The 20,181-nt window shown below is 45.7% G+C and overlaps 1 protein-coding gene across 2 annotated transcripts in view; it reads right to left on the reverse strand.

The window, feature by feature from the left end:
• Nucleotides 1-20,181, reverse strand: part of LOC144129435 (uncharacterized) — a 72,759-nt gene that overhangs the window by 38,610 nt on the left and 13,968 nt on the right. For both annotated transcript variants that reach the window (XM_077663605.1, XM_077663606.1), the window contains exons 4-5: nt 15,022-15,198; nt 483-579 (exon numbers count right to left, since the gene is read on the reverse strand). In XM_077663605.1, the coding sequence (XP_077519731.1) occupies nt 483-579; nt 15,022-15,198 (274 nt within the window). The remainder of the gene's footprint in view (nt 1-482; nt 580-15,021; nt 15,199-20,181) is intronic.

Here is a 20,181-nt window from a genome sequence, read left to right on the forward strand (position 1 = left end):
AAGTCTTTTTTTCCCGTGTTCAACCCCTCAGGGTCAGCTGCGATATATTCAGCTGGGACCATTTTTGCTCCGACTGGGAGAAGCTGGGCTCTTACTAAGGCCTTTTCAGGGCGACACTAGCTCAATTTGAAGCATTCTATATGGTCCCCATTCTGACTGTCTGCAGTTCAAATGAAAGCTTCCTAATTGAAAACAGTACTGCAATAAATCTCTAAAACCAGAACCATTTGACTTTCACTTTAATATTCTAACCCCAGAAAATAAATATACCAGCAGAGACTTTGGTAGCTTAGTGCTGAACAAAAGCTGCCATTCATTTTCACAAAGTGACAACAATGACTACATCATACATTTCATTTAGACATTGGTACCATTTGGCAATCCCTCTTTGTGGCTATCTAAGTGAAAGGAAATTGCTGTCAGTGTATTTACTGAGGTAAGAGTACCGTGACCTCACAAATTGTAATAAAATAATTGATTACTTGCTGACGTTGATGGCCTTGAGAAAGTCTGTCAGCAAGTGCGTCTTCTCTTCTGCTGAATGCCAAAATGTTCCCATCTGGTAGCTGAGGCGTAAGTCTGAAAAAGACAGCAAAGGTAGCAGCATAAGGTTGGTCCATCAATAAAAACATGCAAGTAAAGGAAATTCCCCTTAAAAAAGTTTAGCTACGCATATTCAATCAAAGAGAGGAATGTTTAGAGTACGAAAACACCTGGTGTGGGACTATTTTTTCTTTGCTAGTTAGTGCAATATTATGCACAAAATTAGCAGAACAACAAATAGGACAGAGAAGAAGACACACACTAGCGCTGACACTATCAACTGAAATAATTTATTGCAGTAACAGCAATATAAACCACACAGCCACGACCACAGTATAAAAAATACGTAAAAACTAAAAGCCAAGCAGCAAGATTCTTTGCATTCCCAGCCATTATGCTCTGTTACATTCCTAGCCATGAAGAAATCTAATATTTTCTTTTAAGGGTTCCAGAAGGAGTGCTGATGCAGTCTGTTCATCTGCAATGAATTGCATGCACTTCATGTAATTCATGCACAAACTGCTACTTGCATCTTCGAGAACCTTGCTATTGTCAAAGTTTGCAGTGCATTGGCAGGTGATCACGTGTTCAGGTGAGTTCCTCCTTGCTCCATCTTTGACGCCTTTGTTGTGCTCTCTCAGCGTATCATTTAGGCAATGCTTTGTCTGTCCTATTTGTGATGACCCACATAATAACGGTATTTCACAGGAGGTTGCTTTTTTGCATTCAGTGAAAGCCTTTCCATGTCTCTTTTTGCACTGTTTTGGTGGCAGGTCTTCTCTGCTCCTCATCTTGCAAAGTGTTTAAAACTTGTAAGGCCCAGAAAAAACATGCCCTACGTTGAACTGCCCCAAGGCATTTTTTTAGATTGATTCCGTGTACATACGGGATGATAACTGTTCTTGCTACTATGTCGCCATAGCTGTTTGGTGGAAATCTTTCAAAATCTTGTAGCCAACGCTACAGAGAATCGCGTCCGGGAATCCTGCAGTGTGCAACCTGTGCAGTTGGCCCTTGAGGCTTTCCTCGACACGATGGCATGACGTGTTTAGGGCGCACATAGTGAAACGTGCTTCTTTCACTTTTCTGTCGTAGCAGCCACTAAGGCCACTAAGAAGCGACAACATGCACGGCACTATACACGCTCCTTTTTTCTGGATGTAAAGCCCATCTTTGAAAGTTATTAGACAGAACCCCAAGACTCAAGGAAGCTCTCACAGCTAATGCCACAGGTGTTTTGAAACCTTATGCTTCCCAACATGTCGAAGCTTTCCTTACCACTCTGAACAGAAAATCATGCATTAGAGAGTAATATAGGTCTTCAAGTCTTGGCCCTTCCGGGCACTGTTCTTCAATGTACCTTGAAATGCTCTGGCTTTTTTATTAGGAAGTAGCAAGGAAAGGAATTACCTGAAGACAACCAACTCCAGTATCCAGTTCCTGGACTTGTGCCCGTTCACATGACCAGAGCACATCTCTTGGCGCTACTCTGTGCACTTGAAGAAAGCTCGCGTGCCGTACATTTCAACACATTCCAAGGTAGTAAAAAGACTAGTAGCCACAAGTGCCCTAAAGAACGCCTGATACAAGTCAAGCCATCGTGTCTGGGGCCCAAGGCAACACAGTAGCAAGGACAAGCAAAAACAGCTGTGAGCCTGGAAAGAAGTCTGGTGTAAGGCTGCTGCTTTTTTCTGCAGCTAACAAGATTTAAAAACGTTGTCAGGACAAAGGCTCCTTCTAGCTAGGTCAATGGAACACTCAAAGATCAAGGAACATCTAATGGACACTTGTAGGATGTCTAAAAAGGATGGTTTTATCTGATGCCAAAGGTGAACATGATAAACTGAGAGCTACAAAGGCAATCTTAAATGTGGTAACCAATGCCATTGTTTGCCCTGCATGAACTGACTCCAGGCACAGTTCAGATTTAAAGGCGATGCATTGATGCTGTTTCGGTAGATTAATCAATGCTGGGCAGTAGCGTTCAGAAACCCACACTGACTACCTAGACTACAATACTTTTCGTGACGACCATGCATGGTGGTTTTGGTGTGTCAGTATCCTAAGCACAGTCGATAAACCTACTTAACTAACTGCTCTAAGCAGGTGATGATAGTGAACAAACAGTGCTTACAGCCAGCAGGGGGCTAGGAGGCGGTGCTTCCCAGTTTGTAAACAAGCAGAAAAATGCCTAAAATCTCATAACTGCACAGCTTAGCCGACAATACCACTGTCTTATCATGCCCCTGGCTTCCTTACTTGGCTAATTTACAACACTGAATGAGTGTAACTCATACTCAACAGACAGCTAGCTAAGCCTTGCATGCCAAGAATACTGACCTTTTTCGGCTAAAATCAAATTTCAAAAACTGATTTCAGGTACTTTCATCAGTTTAAACCGAAAAGTTCGGCCCCCAATTACAACACACTGCTGTGCCTGTATCTGTACTTTCTCAGGAAATTTCTGCATTTTCTTGCTCAAATTTAGTTGTGCCCTTTAAAAGGTGCCTAGACGTCAGCGGTCACTAATATACAGTCACCGACTTATTCTTCATTTGGACACGAATAATTCACATTTGTATTACATTTCAGGCTTTAAGTAACTGCAGAGGACCTCACTGAAATGTGTACACATTCTCAAGAGATATTCCAAGCCCTGTAGAATCCAAAAGTTTAGTCTTTCAGACAAAATTAGATGAGAGAATGTACCTCCCAAACATTTGAAATTTTTATTATATATTGTGCACATATTATTCAGCTGGCAAAAGTAAATTTTGTTTCGTGAAAATGCTAATATTTCAGGAGAAAAAATTGTAAACGACGTCATGGCAGAGGCAGCGTTTTCACGCAGAGCTCAATTTCACGAATTTGCAATGACGTAACAATCAAAATATGAAGCCATGATGGATATATTTTTCATGCTAAATGTACAGGTGAGAAGGAATATGTCACGCTTATCTCCGCCATTTTGAGGAAGTTGTCGCTTAAAAGGACACAAGTATCAAAACAGGATATTTTCAATATTTTTTTTCTCTGCAAATATAAAGCACCCCTCCTTCATATTTGCAAAATAGATAAACATCGAGGGGAGAAAAAATTTTTCCGACTTTCACAGTTATATAATTCAGGAAAGTGCGAGAAGTATTGCCTTAAATCTGCAATTTTTGAGTATTTTTGATTTTTCAAAAATCAAAGGAAAAAAAAACACCATCTCGAATTTTTCTTAAAACTCCTGAAACAAGTCCCTAGAAGGAGGTGAAAAAGAATACGAAAGAACATGTTGCATTATTTTGTCTCCAATAATGTTATCCAAGTTCAAACTTGTAGCTTTTTGAGCATCGGCAGAAGCGCCTAAATGAGGGGTTGGAAGCAGCAAACACGCCCTCTGCTGCTCTATATTTTCTTCAGATCCCAAGACAGACCTTTTCCATCCAGAGAGAGCATCCTAATTACTTTTTGTGGATAAACCCCGATCTGTGACGTAAGCAGGATTCGGTAGCGCTGCTATCGCCGAGTGGGGGGTAACAACTGGGACTGCGGCCCATAGGAATGCATGTAAACAAAAGCTCTCAATGTAATTTTTTGACTGTACAGTGCACCTATAAGGTTGTGTTGCATTAAAAAAAGCAGACCACATTGTAGAAAGGAACGTGGAACTATACACGTGATTTCAAAGCCAATGTTTATTTTAAGACATCATAATATGCGCCTGCCACAGACGTTTTACAAATCCACCTTCTGTATTATAGGCTCTTATCGTCTTTTATTAATGCAGGACGACCTCATTTACGCGTTTTGGAGTTTTTGTGATAGACAAAAGCTTAAAGAAAATTGTACATAAGTTGAGGGAATGCCTACTCAAGAATAGCTATAACCAATCCAGCATACACCAGCATGACGAATCAAAATAAATGAACGGCTAAAAAAGAAACCCAAATGGATTTTTGTGTAAAACACTAATTAGGAAAAAAAAACTGGCCACGGTATGCCTGGTGTGGAACAACAAAGAGAGGGCCTTGGGAGACACACAGCTTCATAGATGCACTGTGCAGTAAGAAAATCACATACAAAACTTTTCTCTACATGCATTTCTACGGGCTGCACTCCCAGTTGTAACCCGCACTCGAGGAAAGCGGCGCTAATGAATCCTGCTAATGAATCAGTGTTTGTCCACAAGTAATTAGGTATGCTCTCTTTTGATAGAAAAGGTCTCAGTCTTGAGATCTGGGGAATAAATAGAGCAGCGGAGGACGTGCTTGCTGGTTCCGGCCCCTCATTTAGGCACTTCCGCTGATGCTAAAAATGCTACATGCTTGAGCTTTGATAACATTGTTGGAAACAAAATAATGCAACATGTTCTTTCATATTCTTTTTCACCTCCTTCTAGGGACTTGTTTCAGGAGTCTTAAGAAAAATTGGCGATTTTTTTCCTTTGATTTTTGAAAAACATTACAGTACTCAAAAATGCCAGATTTAAGGCAATACTGCTCGCACTTTCCTATACTATATTACAGTGAAAATCAGAAGACTTTTTGAGCACTTCAATGCTTATCTATTGTGCATATTTGAAGGAGATGTGCTTTATATTTGCGGAGGAAAAAATTCTTGATAACAGCCTCGTTTGAGACTTCTGTAATTCTCAAAATCAGGGCTACATAGAATCCATGCCAGTGAACTGACCATTATCCTCTTCCCATGAGTGAAGATTTCTTTGAAAAGTTGACAGGATGCAAGTATTTCACAGTGCTTGATTTGTCTACGGCGTATCAGCAGCTTGAACTGCATCCGGAAGCACAATCAATGGTGGTTGTCAATACACACATGGAGCTATTCAAGTACTATCAGTGTCAAATGAAATGCAAACCGCGGAAAGCGTGGCCAAAGGTCCCACTTACGCATCAGCCTGTCGACAGGAAACACAGGCGCGCCCATCCGGTTTGTGATACTTTTGCTTCAGTTTTCTTTGACGTTGTTTTTCGTGTTTCGCCACTGGTGCACCACAATCATTCTTTCTACGTATGGAAACTTGCACAGCGCGGTTCCGCTGGTGGCAGCGGCTATGGCCTGCGTGGGTGAAGCGAGCGCTTTGAATTTGCTTCCGACATCGCTGTGTTATCACAGTCTATCTGCGATGCGAAGAAATAAACATTGGCCAGTTCGCTAGGAATTAAGACAAGAGGTTCATGACGCTTATGACAGCGTGCAACATTGCTACCTTCAGCATTATTTGTCCTTGGAAAGTCAAACGTGTGTGGACTACCTAGGGGGTATGCATCATGGCACACTTGTCGAATAAAAAAAGTTGGTACTTCCTCCGTACGCCATTGAAAAAAGAAAATACTTTATTCAGGGTAACTATATAGATGCGCGAAACCTCGGCATCAGACATACAAGACACACTCAGGGAGGCCCCGTCAAGAGGTCGGTGGCATGGATCTGGTGAGGAATAGGCAGCTGTCTGACAAAGAGTCAGTACTTCGTGAAATCGCCTCTAGCGGCAACCACCCTGCCATTCGCCGAGGGATACTCTCATACAGCAGGGCAGCAAAGTGCGAAGTCCGTAAGCGCTCCCACTCCTTTTGCACAGCGGCATACAAAGCATCCTGGGAGCCAGCCTGGAGTGGCCGCCGCGAAAGGGCCTTCTTTATAGCACCCCACACCTTCTCCAGTATGTTCATGTCAGCGCCTTGTGGAGGCCACTTCAGCAACATGATTCCCAGTTGTTCCAGCAGACACGTAACTGACTTGGCCGTGCGTATGGGGCTGCGGTCCTGTTGAAAATAGTACAGCCTGTCAGGAAATGGGCCGTCCAGGGCGTAGGGCACCACGACGCTCTGGATGACGTCGCGGTAAGCTGCGGCATCAAACTTTCCGTGCAGGCGAACCAACGGTCCAAGGCTGTCTTTGCACACCACTCCCCATACATTGATGGAGCAGCGGCCGCTGCTTGCAACACGATGGAAATTCTTGAGCTCGAAACTGAACAGAGAAAAAGAACCGAGGATTTCGTGGCTATGATGTAATTTTGCCATCACTAGAGACGGCAAAAATGCCTAAACAAAAACATAGCACAAAGAGTATACAAATAAGGACCAAGTATTGACAGGTCCCAGAATATAACAAAAACTTCTTTCCGCGCAGCAATTTTAAACATGACGGCTATTGCATTGAAGCAATTCTCAAATGTGGCAGAAAATACACACCTGGCATTTACAGCTCTCCAAATTCGCCGACGCTGGCACCAACGTGTTGGAAAAGCTGACTCGTCAGAGAACATCACGTAGCGCCAGTCCTCCACCGTCCATGATGAGTGGTCTTGTGCAAATGCAAATCTTGCATTTCTGTTTGCCTCTGTGACCGCCGGCTTCTGTGACGCTACTCGGCTTCGCAGAGTAGCCTTGTGCAGGCGACGTCTAATAGTCGACGTGCTGGCACCCAACTGAAAAGTGTCTTTCATCTCATGAGCAGTAATATTGGGTGTGTCGGCTGCAGAGGTGACAATAAGAGCGTCTTGATCCTTGCTTGTCACCTGCTGTCTGTGCCCATGAGGCAAGTTACTGAGCCGTCCCACATTACGGTATGCCTTGCCAATTCTGTTAATTGCAGACAGTGGTCGACCCATTTCCTTTGCAATGGCACGTTGTTGCACACTGTGGAGGTAAAGGAAAACGATTCGCTGTCTATCTTCCGTCCGGACTCTTGGCACTATCGCTATCAAATGACGCGTTGAAGATTGGTTCCCACTTTATTACGGTCTTCCCGGCGGCAATAAAGCTATGCTCACTAACAGAACAGGATTGGTTGCTTGACGGGCCGAGCTGGTTTCCTTCAGTCATTATGGGATTCATAGCGCTTGCAGACGAAGGCAAGAAATCGAGAACGGTGCACACAGCATAATGTATGTCGCTCTCGACTTTGTGCCCTCGTCTGCAAGCATTGTGGATTTCATAATCACTCACTACCAGAAAGAAGGGATTCAGAACCCCGCCCTTAACCCATTCAGTTTTTTATTGTTCGCTTTGCAGCCAGACGCTGATAATATGACGATGGCGGAAGCAAAATTATAGCGCTGCAGGCAAGCGAGCCAAGAACGCCCGCTTCACTGAACCAAGCAGGCCAGAGCCGCTGCCGCCAGCGAAACCGCGCTTCACAAGTTTCCATACGTGGAAAGAATAGATGTGGCACTCCAGTGGCAAAACGTGACAATGAACGTCAATGAAAAGAGAAGCAAAAGTATCACAAACCGGATGGCCGCGCCTGTGTACCACTGCGTTGGCTTGTCTGCCTTGCGTATCACTCCCTGTTGTTCCAGCTTCTGAAGCTCTACCTTAACAACTTCTCGAAATGGAATAAGAATACGTCATGGCACACAGAGAATAGGGCGCCGCATCCGGCTGAAGGCGTATTTTGTGCTCTTGGGAAAGAGTGCCGAGTCCTTTGAACAGATTTTTAGATGGCTTGACAGACACTGTCTACAAACTTGACAACTCCCAGAGCTTCCAGTGCAGGAAAGCTCAATAGCGGTAACGACAGGGCATTGATAACATACAAACGTTGAACGACGGACTTGCGTTTCCATAGCAAAGATGCTGTGAAGGACGTTAGAACATTGAGAGGCTGTTATCTCGGACCCGAGTTGTGTTAACACTTGCTCGCCAAAATATATGTACTCACCCCTTATGTAATACCCCTCATCGGTCTTTAACGCTTTTGTTACCACGCCTATACAAATCGATCACCTATGATCGATGAATTAAATCACCGATTTCGACATGTCGGAATCGTTTCTCGTGCACCTAGCGCCACCCATTGGGTAGTCTTGGCACTGAATTTGTAGAGCCTGTTTAAATTTTCCCGTTCTGGTGACGTTCTGATTTTTGATGGGGCTTTTTGAGAACTAATGTCCATGTGTTGTTGCAAAAGGGGGCGTGGCAACCGTGCTTGAAAAAAAAAACCTGCCACTCGTGGTAATGCAGCATTAACATCAAATTTTTTTGATCAAAAGACTTCATGAAGTCAAATATCGAATCATATTGTCGGCTTTGTTACCTGACGGTGTTGAGTGGTGATAATTACCCGAAAATGATGCCAGCTATTCACTAGTGAGCTTTGACTAGTGAGCTTTGAGTGGTTTTATTCCATGAAAACGCATTTCTGAATGTCCGCCGCATATCCAACATGTATGCCCAGCCTTTACAGCCAGTTTGCAGCAGTTTTGGTTTCGGTTCTCTTGTTAAATTCGCTAGAGGGCCACATACGGTGTTACGATACCGCTGCAGCACAAGTCGCTCCGGTCGCTGCCATGGCGCCATCGTCCCACGCGACGCAGTCGCGTGGAAAGCGCGAAAGTATCCTACATCTCCACCTGATTTTAGTGACAAGGATTCGAGCTACGAGTCCAAAGATGACAGTACTTCTGCTTCATGCTCTGAGGGCGACGATGTTTCAAGTTAGCCCGGGACATCCGCAGCTGTTCGCCGGTGAGTTACTTTTATGGCCTTGAGCAGTCACCGACGTCGTGGCGCTTATCTGCAGACTTTTGTACACAAGCTTAGAGCTATTCTTATCTGTAGGGTCCGTACTAGGCCAGGATGGGCTGCCACCAGCTGTGAAGAAACTTCAGTTCAGGGCAACAAGGCCGCCCGGAGCACATCTCAGCCCAGCAGTACGGAGCAGCTCAAGACGTTTTATGACGGTGCACGATTTTTTTCTGCTATTTTTCACTGCAGAAGTGATAAATACTATCTGCAACAACACAAACAAATATGCTTGGATGCATGTTTTGGAGCTTCCAAGCTATGCTGAAAGAGATGGATCATAGAAAGAAGTGACTCCTGACGAACTACTGAAGTTCACTGGACTGCTAATTTGTATGGGCATCGTGAACGTGCCAAGCATCCACCTTTACTGGAATACCAGTGGCCTTTTTTCAGGGATTCTTCTGCGGAACATTATGGCAAGGAGACGGTTTTCTGCACTTATGCGCTTCCTAAGTGTCACTGATCCAGAGGCGACTACTGTAGCTTCGGACGGCAAGCTGCACCCCATATTGTGGCTTCTGCAACACATGAATACCACTTGAGGAGAACTTTTTCAACCTACGCGGAACCTCTCTGTGGATAAAAGAATGGTGAAGTCAAAAGGAAGATCGGGTATATGGCAATACAAGTGGGACAAAATTGTAAAGTCGGGATATAAATTGTGGGTTCTTGCTGATTCGTGGACTGGCTAATCCGTTCAATTTTATGTGTACGCAGGCAAGTGGGAAACAGCCAGTGCAAGTGGACTAGCATTTGATGTGGTGATGCAACTAAGTACCTCAATCAAGGAAACGTTAACTACATGGATAACTTTTACACATCTGCGTCTCTCTTTGCTCACCTGCTGGATCACAAAACCCTCGCTTGTGGCACGTGGATCACAAAACCCTCGCTTGTGGCACGACACATAAAAATCGTCAGTGCTTCCCACCTGAACTGAAGGACGTGTCCTGGGAGAAGAAGCCAAAGAGAGGTGATGTTCGGTGGCTCCGGTGGAACACCATCCTCTATTTGCAATTGAAGGACAGGAAGGTGGTCCACATGATGTTTACAGTGCATGCTGCCAACAGGCATGTCACAGCCACAAAAAAAGAGAGAAGTGTGGACTGTCATCCCAATCGAGAAGCCGCTACTGGTTGAGGAATACAATTCTGGGATGCTTGGTGTTGATAAGTCGAATCAGTTGATTTCACCTTACATTTTCATGAAGTGTGCGAGATAGTGGAAAACACTCTTCTGTCATTGTACTGACATTGCTGTTGTCGATAGCTTCATTATTTTTCAAGAGTACCACCAGAAAGACCTCTTGACACTGAAATTTCAAAGAAACACCCACTTCGACCAACTTTCTTTTCGGACGGAGCTCACCCAACAGCTGCTCGAGATTGACGATGAAGAGGTTGCCCAAGTAGATCCTGCCCCAAAAGAAGTGCTCCACTTTCCGCAGAAGATGCTGAAAAGGCGAAACTGCAGGATGTGCTAATCAGAAGCAAAAAGTCGAACAGAAGACGAACGTTTTCTGCGAAAAGTGTGGAGTGCACCTGTGCCTCATGAAAACCAGGAACTGCTTCACCGCATGGCACGAGAAATGAGGCTGTTTTCACCTGTAGTTTTTTTTTGTGTAGCTGAAGAACGGCACTGTACAGATAGTTTATTTTTTTACTCACTGTTCCCGGGCCATTTATCTTCAAAATGTATATTCTAAATTTTCTTTGATTATATTGCATCTGTAGATATGTTTTTTTTCCATCTTATTTTTTTCAATTCAACACAAAAATGGACATTTTGAGAATTTTTGTGTGTTCCCTAATAAATTTTTTGGAAAGAGCATTCTATTATGAATTTCGTATGCTCCAACATGGGCAGCAGTATTATTTTTACTGGCAAAAAAATATCTTCCAAGACCTATGAAAAACATCCGTTTTCTCGCGGTAACGAAAGAGTTAAGGTAATAAAATGAAATGAAATGAAATGATGCTGTCAACTCTGTCTAGGGCTTGCGGAAGGTCTGGGAAGGTATCTGAATTGGCAGAAACTTCTGCACCCGAGTCCTGTGTAGTCGTCAACTGTGATTTTGACATACTTAGCATTGCACGAGCAGTGAATTGTATTCAGCTAGATTGCCAAATCCTGACCTGTCTTGTCTCCTAAGCAAGACAAACATCCATGAAATGGCCTTTTTGCAGCGATACCTACATTACGGTAGCATTTCGAGCCTTCAGCGTGGTGGCGCCGCCACCCTGTGGCTGCACACCCACCCTGTGGCTGCACCGTCACCCTGTGACGGCGCTGCCACCCTGTGGCTGCGCTGTCACGTGGTGCGGAGCAGCTGCCGGCGGCGTGGCTGATAGTGTGGTTCATCACGTGACCAGCCACGTGGTGCGGAGCATTTGCTGCTGCTGGCACCGCGGCGCGCTGGCGAATCCGAGCTGCAACAGTTGTGCACATGCGCCGTGTCAAGTTCCACCTGCTAGCTGTAACTATCGTGTCACTCCAGGTTTAACCAGAGCTAAACCACCGCCAATTTTTTCTTGCATAGTTGCACTGCGAGTTGCGCGCTGGGCATTCAGAGCGGGGATGTGGGGCGCAACCGCAGAAATCACAAATTCTGGCTGTCAACTTTCTGCCTTGCTGCTGCTGTCTCAGCGTGTTTGTCATGTCTCGGCTCGAACCAACAGTACTAGGCCGCGTCGATGTTTACTGCCCCTTGCACTGTAGCCTGTGCCCCTAGCTTACTCTTCTGTTTTTTGGTGCCTTCCGCTTGCCTTGCTTGAATCCACACCTCAGTTGTGGGGTCCTGCAGAGCTTATTGGAGAGCATGGAATCCCGTAGCTCCACTATGAAGAAGTCACAGACAAGACGTTCTTCAACTTCAGCGGTAGTTGCACCTTTTACACAGTTTGCAGAGTTCCACATAGTAGCTGTCCATGGCTTCACCCGGTTGCTGTACTCGTCGATGAAACTGCACCAACTCGTAAACGTCATTGACGAGGTGAACGAAATGCACCTTGAACTTACTGATTATAGCTGTGTGGTCATCCAGAGATGTGTCGGGGCCGAAAGTCGCCAGAAGTGGACGAGTTTCCGGGCCCACGCAATACAGCAGAGTCTGAACTTGAACATCTCCCAGTGCCTGGTGAAGGCCTGAAGCAAACGCGAAGTCCTCAAATAGGTTTAACCATGTTGGCCAGGAACCAGCATTTTCAAAGTCGGACCGATCTGGCTGGCGCAAGGAAAGAACTGCCCACGATGCAGCTGCCGGAGCGAGTGCACAAATCCTTTTCCCAGGGCTGGGAGCTGCTGAGTGCCGTGGCTATGACATTCAGGCCAATGACTTGCGTGTAGTAAGCCGGCTGGCGATGACGAGCGTCGGCGAGCCAGACGAGAGCAACTACGCAGTCGCTGCCTGGAGGATGAGGCCTCGCAGTTGCTGGCAGGAGGGGTGTCGTCTGTGACGGAGACCAAGCGCTTCTAACACCGTGTCGTGTACTACGGGCCCTGTGCACGGCCTGCAACAGCGTTGAAGCAGCCAAGCATACACCGAGCATAGCATACTAAACTGTGTTCTTTACTGCAGCGCTTCCAACTATATATATATCCGAGCACAAGGTTGCTAGATGCCTTTGCTAGTTGAAGCTTGAAGTTTATCCATTCATTGTGTAGAGGGGCAGCACCCTCTACACAAGATATACGAAGCACAGTGTAATTGTTTTGTAAGAAACCACAGTGGCTGCTGCGGCTTTGAACCTAATTTTAAGTTTCAGTTCACGAGCTGCTACACCAGTTCTAGCATGATGGCTGCACCTCCCAAGAGCCTGCTCTCTCCCTCTTAATCGGTCACGGCGGGAGACTGTATATATCTTAAGCACATTTGTGTGCCAAGGACCTAAACTGGTATCTTGTAGAAATAAAGCAACCAGAGACATTGAGTTTAAGCTGTCGTCTATGCCATTACAGTTATTTAAAGTCCTCTACAATTCCATTGGACTATGAAAGCTGTCTTAATATTGTGTATGTGAAAACTAAATCAATTTTGTTTTGGCCCCGTGACTCAGGGCCTATCTTTTTGACCGATCCAAGGAGACCTGTCGCCCGTGAGACATGTACGAGACAGAGCTGTCTCGGGTCGTGTCCATCACCTCTTCAGAGGTGCTGGACGACCGTGCAGAAGGCACTTGACGTTTGAGTTAGACCTCGGCCTGTGGGAAGAGGCCTTGAGGCGCAGCTTGGTGCAGCGCCACAGTTCTGCGCAACTCTGTGAGCCATGGCCAAACCTCTGGCAATGGAAACACTTGCACAAGTTAGGTATGTAGTGTCTGATGCGGAAAGTGAAGACCAGGTGTTTTACGTCTTTTTGTGTTATCTTTCCGGATTCTAATCCTGTGAACATCTACGATATTTTAGTCAGCAAGCCCTTAAAGAATTTCTGCTTCTGTAAGGTGGACAAAATCAATTTCGAAGATTACGAGTCTGGCTGTGTTGAAAGATCAGTGGCAAGTGATGGAGACAGGGATGTCCCCCATGGACACAATGTTTGTGAGTTTTGAGTACTGGACGTTGGCGAGCATTCAAGCAACAAGTCGTCACTGGCCATTTTTGATACCTTGTAGCCACGGCCGAAGGCACCTGTTAAGCACTGCGACACAATGAACACTGATATGATTCTGACTTGTTTTCCCTCTTATTTCATTATAATTGACGGGGAGCTCTGCGAATGTTACCTTCTTTTGGGGGAAAAAGCTTGCTGCTTCGTTGTGCCCTCTTCCGAGAGAGCGATCTTTAGGGGCAAAAGATGCATCCATAAAAAAATACTACGGTGGGCGACTACGGTGGCAGCCGCCCGCCACGGAGCCCAACGAGAAACTTGCAAGCGATTTCTGCCCACACCAGCTGTACATCCTAGCTATAACCCAATATGGTGCAATGCAGGATAGTCTGCCACACAAGGTTAACCCTAGCTGTCAGGAAAAAAGAAAAAGCAAAGAAGAGAAGAAAGCTGTGAGACAGAAGACAGGAAAGTGAAAGATGCAGGGGAGGACAGGAAATGGCGACTGCACATACTCTTTTAAGTGTACCCCCAAGTTTTCTTTTGGCCAGTGAGGGGTGTGAGTTTTGGGGTCCACTAATAGGCGGCAATTTATAGTATATGTTGCACATTATGACCTTTGTAGTTTTTTAAGACATGTTCACAAAATTATTGCGCAATATGTGCACCTCGTTTTTGAAGCCTTAATTTAATGAAAAGAAAAGTGCAAATTAAGGTAAAAACTTTTTGTTTTTCGTTGCTAAAGATATGTCTAAGTTTGTTTTGATTTCTTCTGCCAAATCAAACAATCAAATCTTAAAATGTTTTCCCTTTTTATCTACATTTCAAAAATTGCGCTCATTTTCTGTCACCATTTTTTTTTTCCTACGAGTGCATTTTGTTTCCCTTTTTAGCAATGCATAGCCTAAAGTGTCACTAGAGATGTCGAAGCACGCTCCCCGCAAGTGCATTCAACTTGTGCGCTTGAAAGGGGTGTAAGAGCAGAGTGGTCAGGAAACAAACGCGAGTTCCCTAGTCGCACTCGCGAAGAAGAAATGGCCAGAGGAGAAGGCAAAACAACAAATGGAGGGGATTCCAAGAGAAGGCAAGTGCAGCAGGGGCCACCTGTGTTTGCCCAAGCAGTGTGGTGTGGCCTCATCCCTGTATTAATCATTTTGTGAACCAGCTAATGCTCATTGCCTGTCAACTTGCATGAGGGTAAGCAGCTATTTTTACGACTACGATGCCAAGAGTAACCTATTTACCTTGCAGAAAGCTGCCGACATGCCTATTGCTGTAAGCACATATAGATGGAGGCCTTGGTGGCATTATGTAACATGGCCGAGTTTTTCTGCACAAAGCCACTGCAGCCATTCATTTTACACGTACATTTGGCTCTTGCCATTTGCTTACCAGGCCACCGGGGCGAAATGACGGTGGCGCCCTGGCTGTCCAGGAAGGGCACCAGCTGGGTGAAGTCTCGATAACTGCCAGGCGCCCCATGCAGCAGCAGCACAGTGGGGCGGCCCTCGCGCTGAGCAGCTGGCTTGTCTAAGCCCGTATGCAAGTAACCCAGATCCACTTCGATCCCTGAAACAGTAGTAGCACACAGACCATTCACAGTGAATAAGTACTATGTGGCTTCTAGTATAAATTAGATGCACATGCACTGAAGTAACAAAAGAATTCACAAATGGCAAGAACAAGCAACACAACACCTGCACAACATATGGTGCAGCAATAAAGTTTTTCACATAGAGCTGTGCTCCATAGCAGCGGTGGTGATTATAGTCAGCCACAAAATCAGTCTTCATGAGCTATTATAGCTCCCACAAAGAACATTCATACCGTATTTACTCAAATCTAGGCCGGTACTTTCTTTTGAAAAATCTTTTATGAAATTCGTGGTTCGACTTAGATTCAAGGATGCGAATTGCCCTTCAACCACTAGACACGTAACGCCATCTCGCGGCCACAGCTTGCAGGTTTTCAGGCTCCATTTTGCTTGGTGGCGCTGGCTCGTTCGAACGTTGTGAACAAAGGTCTCGCCGTCCCGTACTTGCTTGTGTTCGTCGCCATATGATTCGAGAAAAGCCGCCCGTGTTTGCGGCGCAATGGGGCCCACCAAGCGATACCACTACACCGTGGCTTTTAAGCGCAAAAGTAGTTTTGGCAGCGGAAAGCACTTCAAACCTACAAGCCCAGCGTGACTTCGGCATGGACGAGAAGAATGTGTGCCGGTGGCGGAAGCAGCGGAACGAGCTCTTCAACTGTGCTGCAAAGCGAATGGCCTTCACTGGACTCAAGAGTGGGCGACACCACGAGGTGGAAAAGGATGTTGCGAACTTTATCAAGAAGCAGAGAGAAGGTGCATTGCCCGTGACAACAGAGATAATGCAGGCAAAGGCGAGGGAAGTCGCTAAAGTTAGAGGCGTCCCATGGACCCAATTTAAAGTCAGCAGGGGCTGGGTCACTCATTTCATTAAGCGTTTCGGGCTCAGCCTGCGACGGCGGATTTCCGTATGTCAAAACCTACCACCTGATTTTGAGGAGAAGCTGGTTGCACTTCAGTGCTTTGTGATCAAGAGGCGGCTGGAGAAGCAGTACAGTCTGGGCCAAATCGGTAATGTCTATCAGACCCCAGTGTATTTCGACATGCCTGTGGCGTACACAGTCAATGAGAAGGGCGCAAAACAGGTGAAAGTAAAAACTGCTGGGTATGAGAAGCAACGTCTTACCGTGATGTTATGTTGCATGGCCGATGAGCAAAAACGGCCGCCCTACCTCATTTTTAAGCAGAAAACACTTCCATCTGGAGAGGTTTTCCCTAAAAATGTCGTTGTGCGCGCACAAGAGAATGGATAGATGAGTGGTGCCCTAGTCGAAGAGTGGGTGAAGACCGTTTGGCAACGTTGAGCTGGGGCCCTGTTGTTCAAAGAGCCACTCCTAGTTCTCGACTCCTACCACGGCCACTTGACAGATGCTGTAAATTCAGTGCTTTCTAAAGGCGGTACGGACATTGCGGTGATACCTGCAGGAATGACGAGCAAGCTACAACAGCTCGATGTTGCAATCAACAAGCCCTTTAAGGATAGGCTGTGGAAGTACTACAATGGCTGGCTGACGCTTCAGGACAACCAGCACACACCAACCGGGCGCATCAAGCATGCTTCGCTTAGCCAAGTGGCGAACCGGGTTGCCGTGGCATGGGAGGAAATTCCGGCCGAACTGATTGTGCAGGCCTTCCGCAAGTGCAGCGTCTCGAACGTGTTGGACGGAAGCGAAGACAGTGCGCTGTGGGAGGAAGCCAGTGACAAAGAGGACAGCGATGTCAGCAATGTTGACGAAGACGATGAGTGAGCATTCGACGTGCTACGACAAGTGTCGCAAGCTTAATAAAATGCATGTTCTAGTCCTAGTCAATGCTTTTTTTCATTTGGCTTACATTCGAGTAAACCTTTTTTTTTTTTTTTCTGACTATGAAGTTCGGGGGTCGGCCTAGAATCGAGGACTGCCTAGATTAGAGTAAATATGGTAAATTTAACTAAATAGTACTGTCATGAAAACAAAAAACTAGGACTTAACTATAGCTGATTAGCCAAAATCATGCACATAGTGTACCCATTATCATCATCGTCATCAGCCTAACTGCACCCACTGCAAGGCCTCTCCTATATCCCTCCAATTAACCCTGTCCTGTGTCAGCTGCGGCCACCCTATCCTCCAGTGCTGCCACTGCCAAACTGCGATTTGGAGCAATTTTTGGAGTTTCAGAAAATTAACTTTAGAGCACTTTGGAGTAGTGTAACAGAGCAATGTGGAGCAACTTGCACTATTTTTTGCAGTGAATTGCCTACGAAGTAGCCAATTTTAAAGGACTATAGACACGTAATTTTATTGCACGTTTTCTTTTTTAAAATGATGCATTAGACATTACAATGCATGGATCACCACGTGGTATTCGCCTACGACCGCTAAATAATTTGTAACTGATTTCCTTTATCATGCTGTTTCGGTTTCATAAACTGAACAATGGCTGTGACATGCAGTTGAACATTAGGTCATGTGAGGCACGAAAAAACTGCAATATAAATGCTGATATGAGTTTTAACTCCCTACAGCACTTAAACAAGCCCGCTTCAAGAGCCAATTACAGCCAACGACGTATCAGCAGTTACATTGCAGTTTTTTTTTGTGCCCCACGTGACAAAGTTCAACTACACGTCACAGCCATCATTCGGTTGATGAAACCGAAACAGCGCCAAAAAATTCAATTACAAATTATTTAGCGGTCATAGGCAAACACTACTGGGTGCTCCAGGTATATCAATGTCTAATGCACTGTTTGAAAGAAGAACACACAAAAGCAAAAATATGGTGTCTATGCACAAGCGTCAGGCCGCGACGTCAAAGAGATACGGCAGCGCTGGCGTCGGCAGTGACTTTCGTTGTGTAGGCAAAAAGCGGGACGTTCCGCATTGGGTGCGCCACAACTGTGGTGCGGTTGGTTGAGCCGCAATGCAGAAGAAAGGAAGCGGCATAAGTTTCCAGGAGTTTATTGCAGTCAGATAGGTGCGAAAGTGACGGGCAGGGGCCGAGGAGCAAGACAAGTTCGGCAACGGATCGGCTTCGCGGCTAATTATTACCGCCGAGCTTGTGGGTTATTACGCCGAGCTCGCTTCACCCCTTGGGTTATTACATTGCGTTTCTGCATTCAAATCTAATAAGTTGGTTTGTGTCTCTGACTTCGCATCGTTGCTGTTCGGTCGCGTGGTGAACAGTGCAAAAATCAAGTACCGTAAAAACCGGACTATAGGTCGGACCGGAATATAGGTCGACCCCCTAACTAACCAATTCTAAAAATGAAAAAGATCTTTTTCAATGGGAAAATTACTGAAAGACATCCTTACTTTGAAACAAATGCGACTCGAGAGGTTGCACAATGGTGACAGTATTTAATTTCATTTAAATGCTGCTTGTATGTACACCCGGCAAATTTTTTAACAATATCGCGCACCAATCGGCCCGCGTGTTTGTATCTGGCACAGGCAAGTACGGCGCCGTAGAGCAAAGCGCTCCTCTTCATGAATCGCCGCAACCAGGATGGCGAGCCTTTGAATTGCGCCCTCGTGAGTCTAGAGGCACGCGCGATCTCTGCCGCTTTCACGCGGATGCATTCGGCAGTCACAGGCAGCGATCTTGCTCGCAGCGCAACGTTTCCTTCCTATTCTCGATACACTACGGTCTGCCCACGAAATGATGTTTTCTTCTGGTTGCTGCAAGTTGTAATACGCAGCTTCTGCCTCCGCCAGTACTGAATGCTCATTTCGGATACTCCAAATCCGCGCTGTGCCGCCAGGTTCCCGTGAGCTTCCTCGTACTCAATCGTGTTTTTCTTGAAGGCGACGGTAAATTGCCGTTAGCTTCCGCTTTGCATCTACTGAAACGCAAAATGGCGGCACTGCTGCTGATGGCGATGGTGATGGAGGCTGCTGACTTCAGCCACCCATTGTTGCAAGACTTCCGTATTTTTTCCGCCAATGACCGGTATATAAGACGGGGGTCGACTTTTCACCATGGTTTTTTGAAAAAAAGTTCGACCTATATTCCGGTTTTTACGGTAATGCCTGCAACTCGTTCTCATTCTTTCGTGCTCTTAGCATAAGTTTAGGCGTGATATTCTGTGTGCCTGGGATGGTAAGTTGAACGCAGGAAGCCATTTACAGATGCTTTTCACCTGGACAATGTCCCGGGCATCACTTGGGCAAAAAAAAAAAAAAAATAAAAAGTTGCCGCCAGTTGCCTTCAGCGTTTACACCGTGCCGCGCTTGAAGAAGCACCGGACTCGGGAAGTAGCACACACAACGGTTTTTTCTTTGTTTCATTTTCGCGAATTTCAAAAAGTGTGTCGTTTCAACGCCTGTTCAATAGAGTAAATTGCTGGGCTAGTTGGTTCATAATGTGCAATGGTGGAACCAGCGAAATGGACGCAGGACAAGAGGAAGTAGGCACACACACAGCATTGTTGTGTGTGTGCCTACTTCCTCTTGTCCTGCGTCCATTTCGCTGGTTCCACCTTTGTTCAACAGCGGTCCAACGGCGCTAGGATCTCGACAAAGTCGCGCTGTGTTATTTCTCAAATTATTTGAATTTTCACATTGTAGGTGGATCAGAACCCAGCGAACACAGCAAATTCCATGCCAGAAGCCACTCAGATCAAGCAGACTGCGCACACATAAATAAATTCTAAAATAAGAAGCAAGATTTTATAGCTTAGCGGAGTGAGCGTAAATTTCGTTTGGAGCTCGAGGAAAACGCCTATGCATGCGCTCGTGGAGCTCTCAGACCGAATTTGCCTTATTCAAAGCAGCTATAGTATTCATTAATTTCCAACGTCTCCAGAGTGAAGCGGCTCGGTGAAAACAGGAAGCACATTACAAGGTTCTTCGTGTGAGAAAGCTTACTCGTGTCATGCATCACGTCGTCCTATCTTGCATTAACAATCGGATATGCTTTATCGGCCCATAAGTTGAGAACTGTGGATGATTAGTTCCTCCCCATACCTCGCACTTT

This window comes from Amblyomma americanum, chromosome 4 (assembly GCF_052857255.1).
Source record: "Amblyomma americanum isolate KBUSLIRL-KWMA chromosome 4, ASM5285725v1, whole genome shotgun sequence".
In the NCBI taxonomy this organism is placed as follows: Eukaryota; Metazoa; Arthropoda; class Arachnida; order Ixodida; family Ixodidae; genus Amblyomma; species Amblyomma americanum.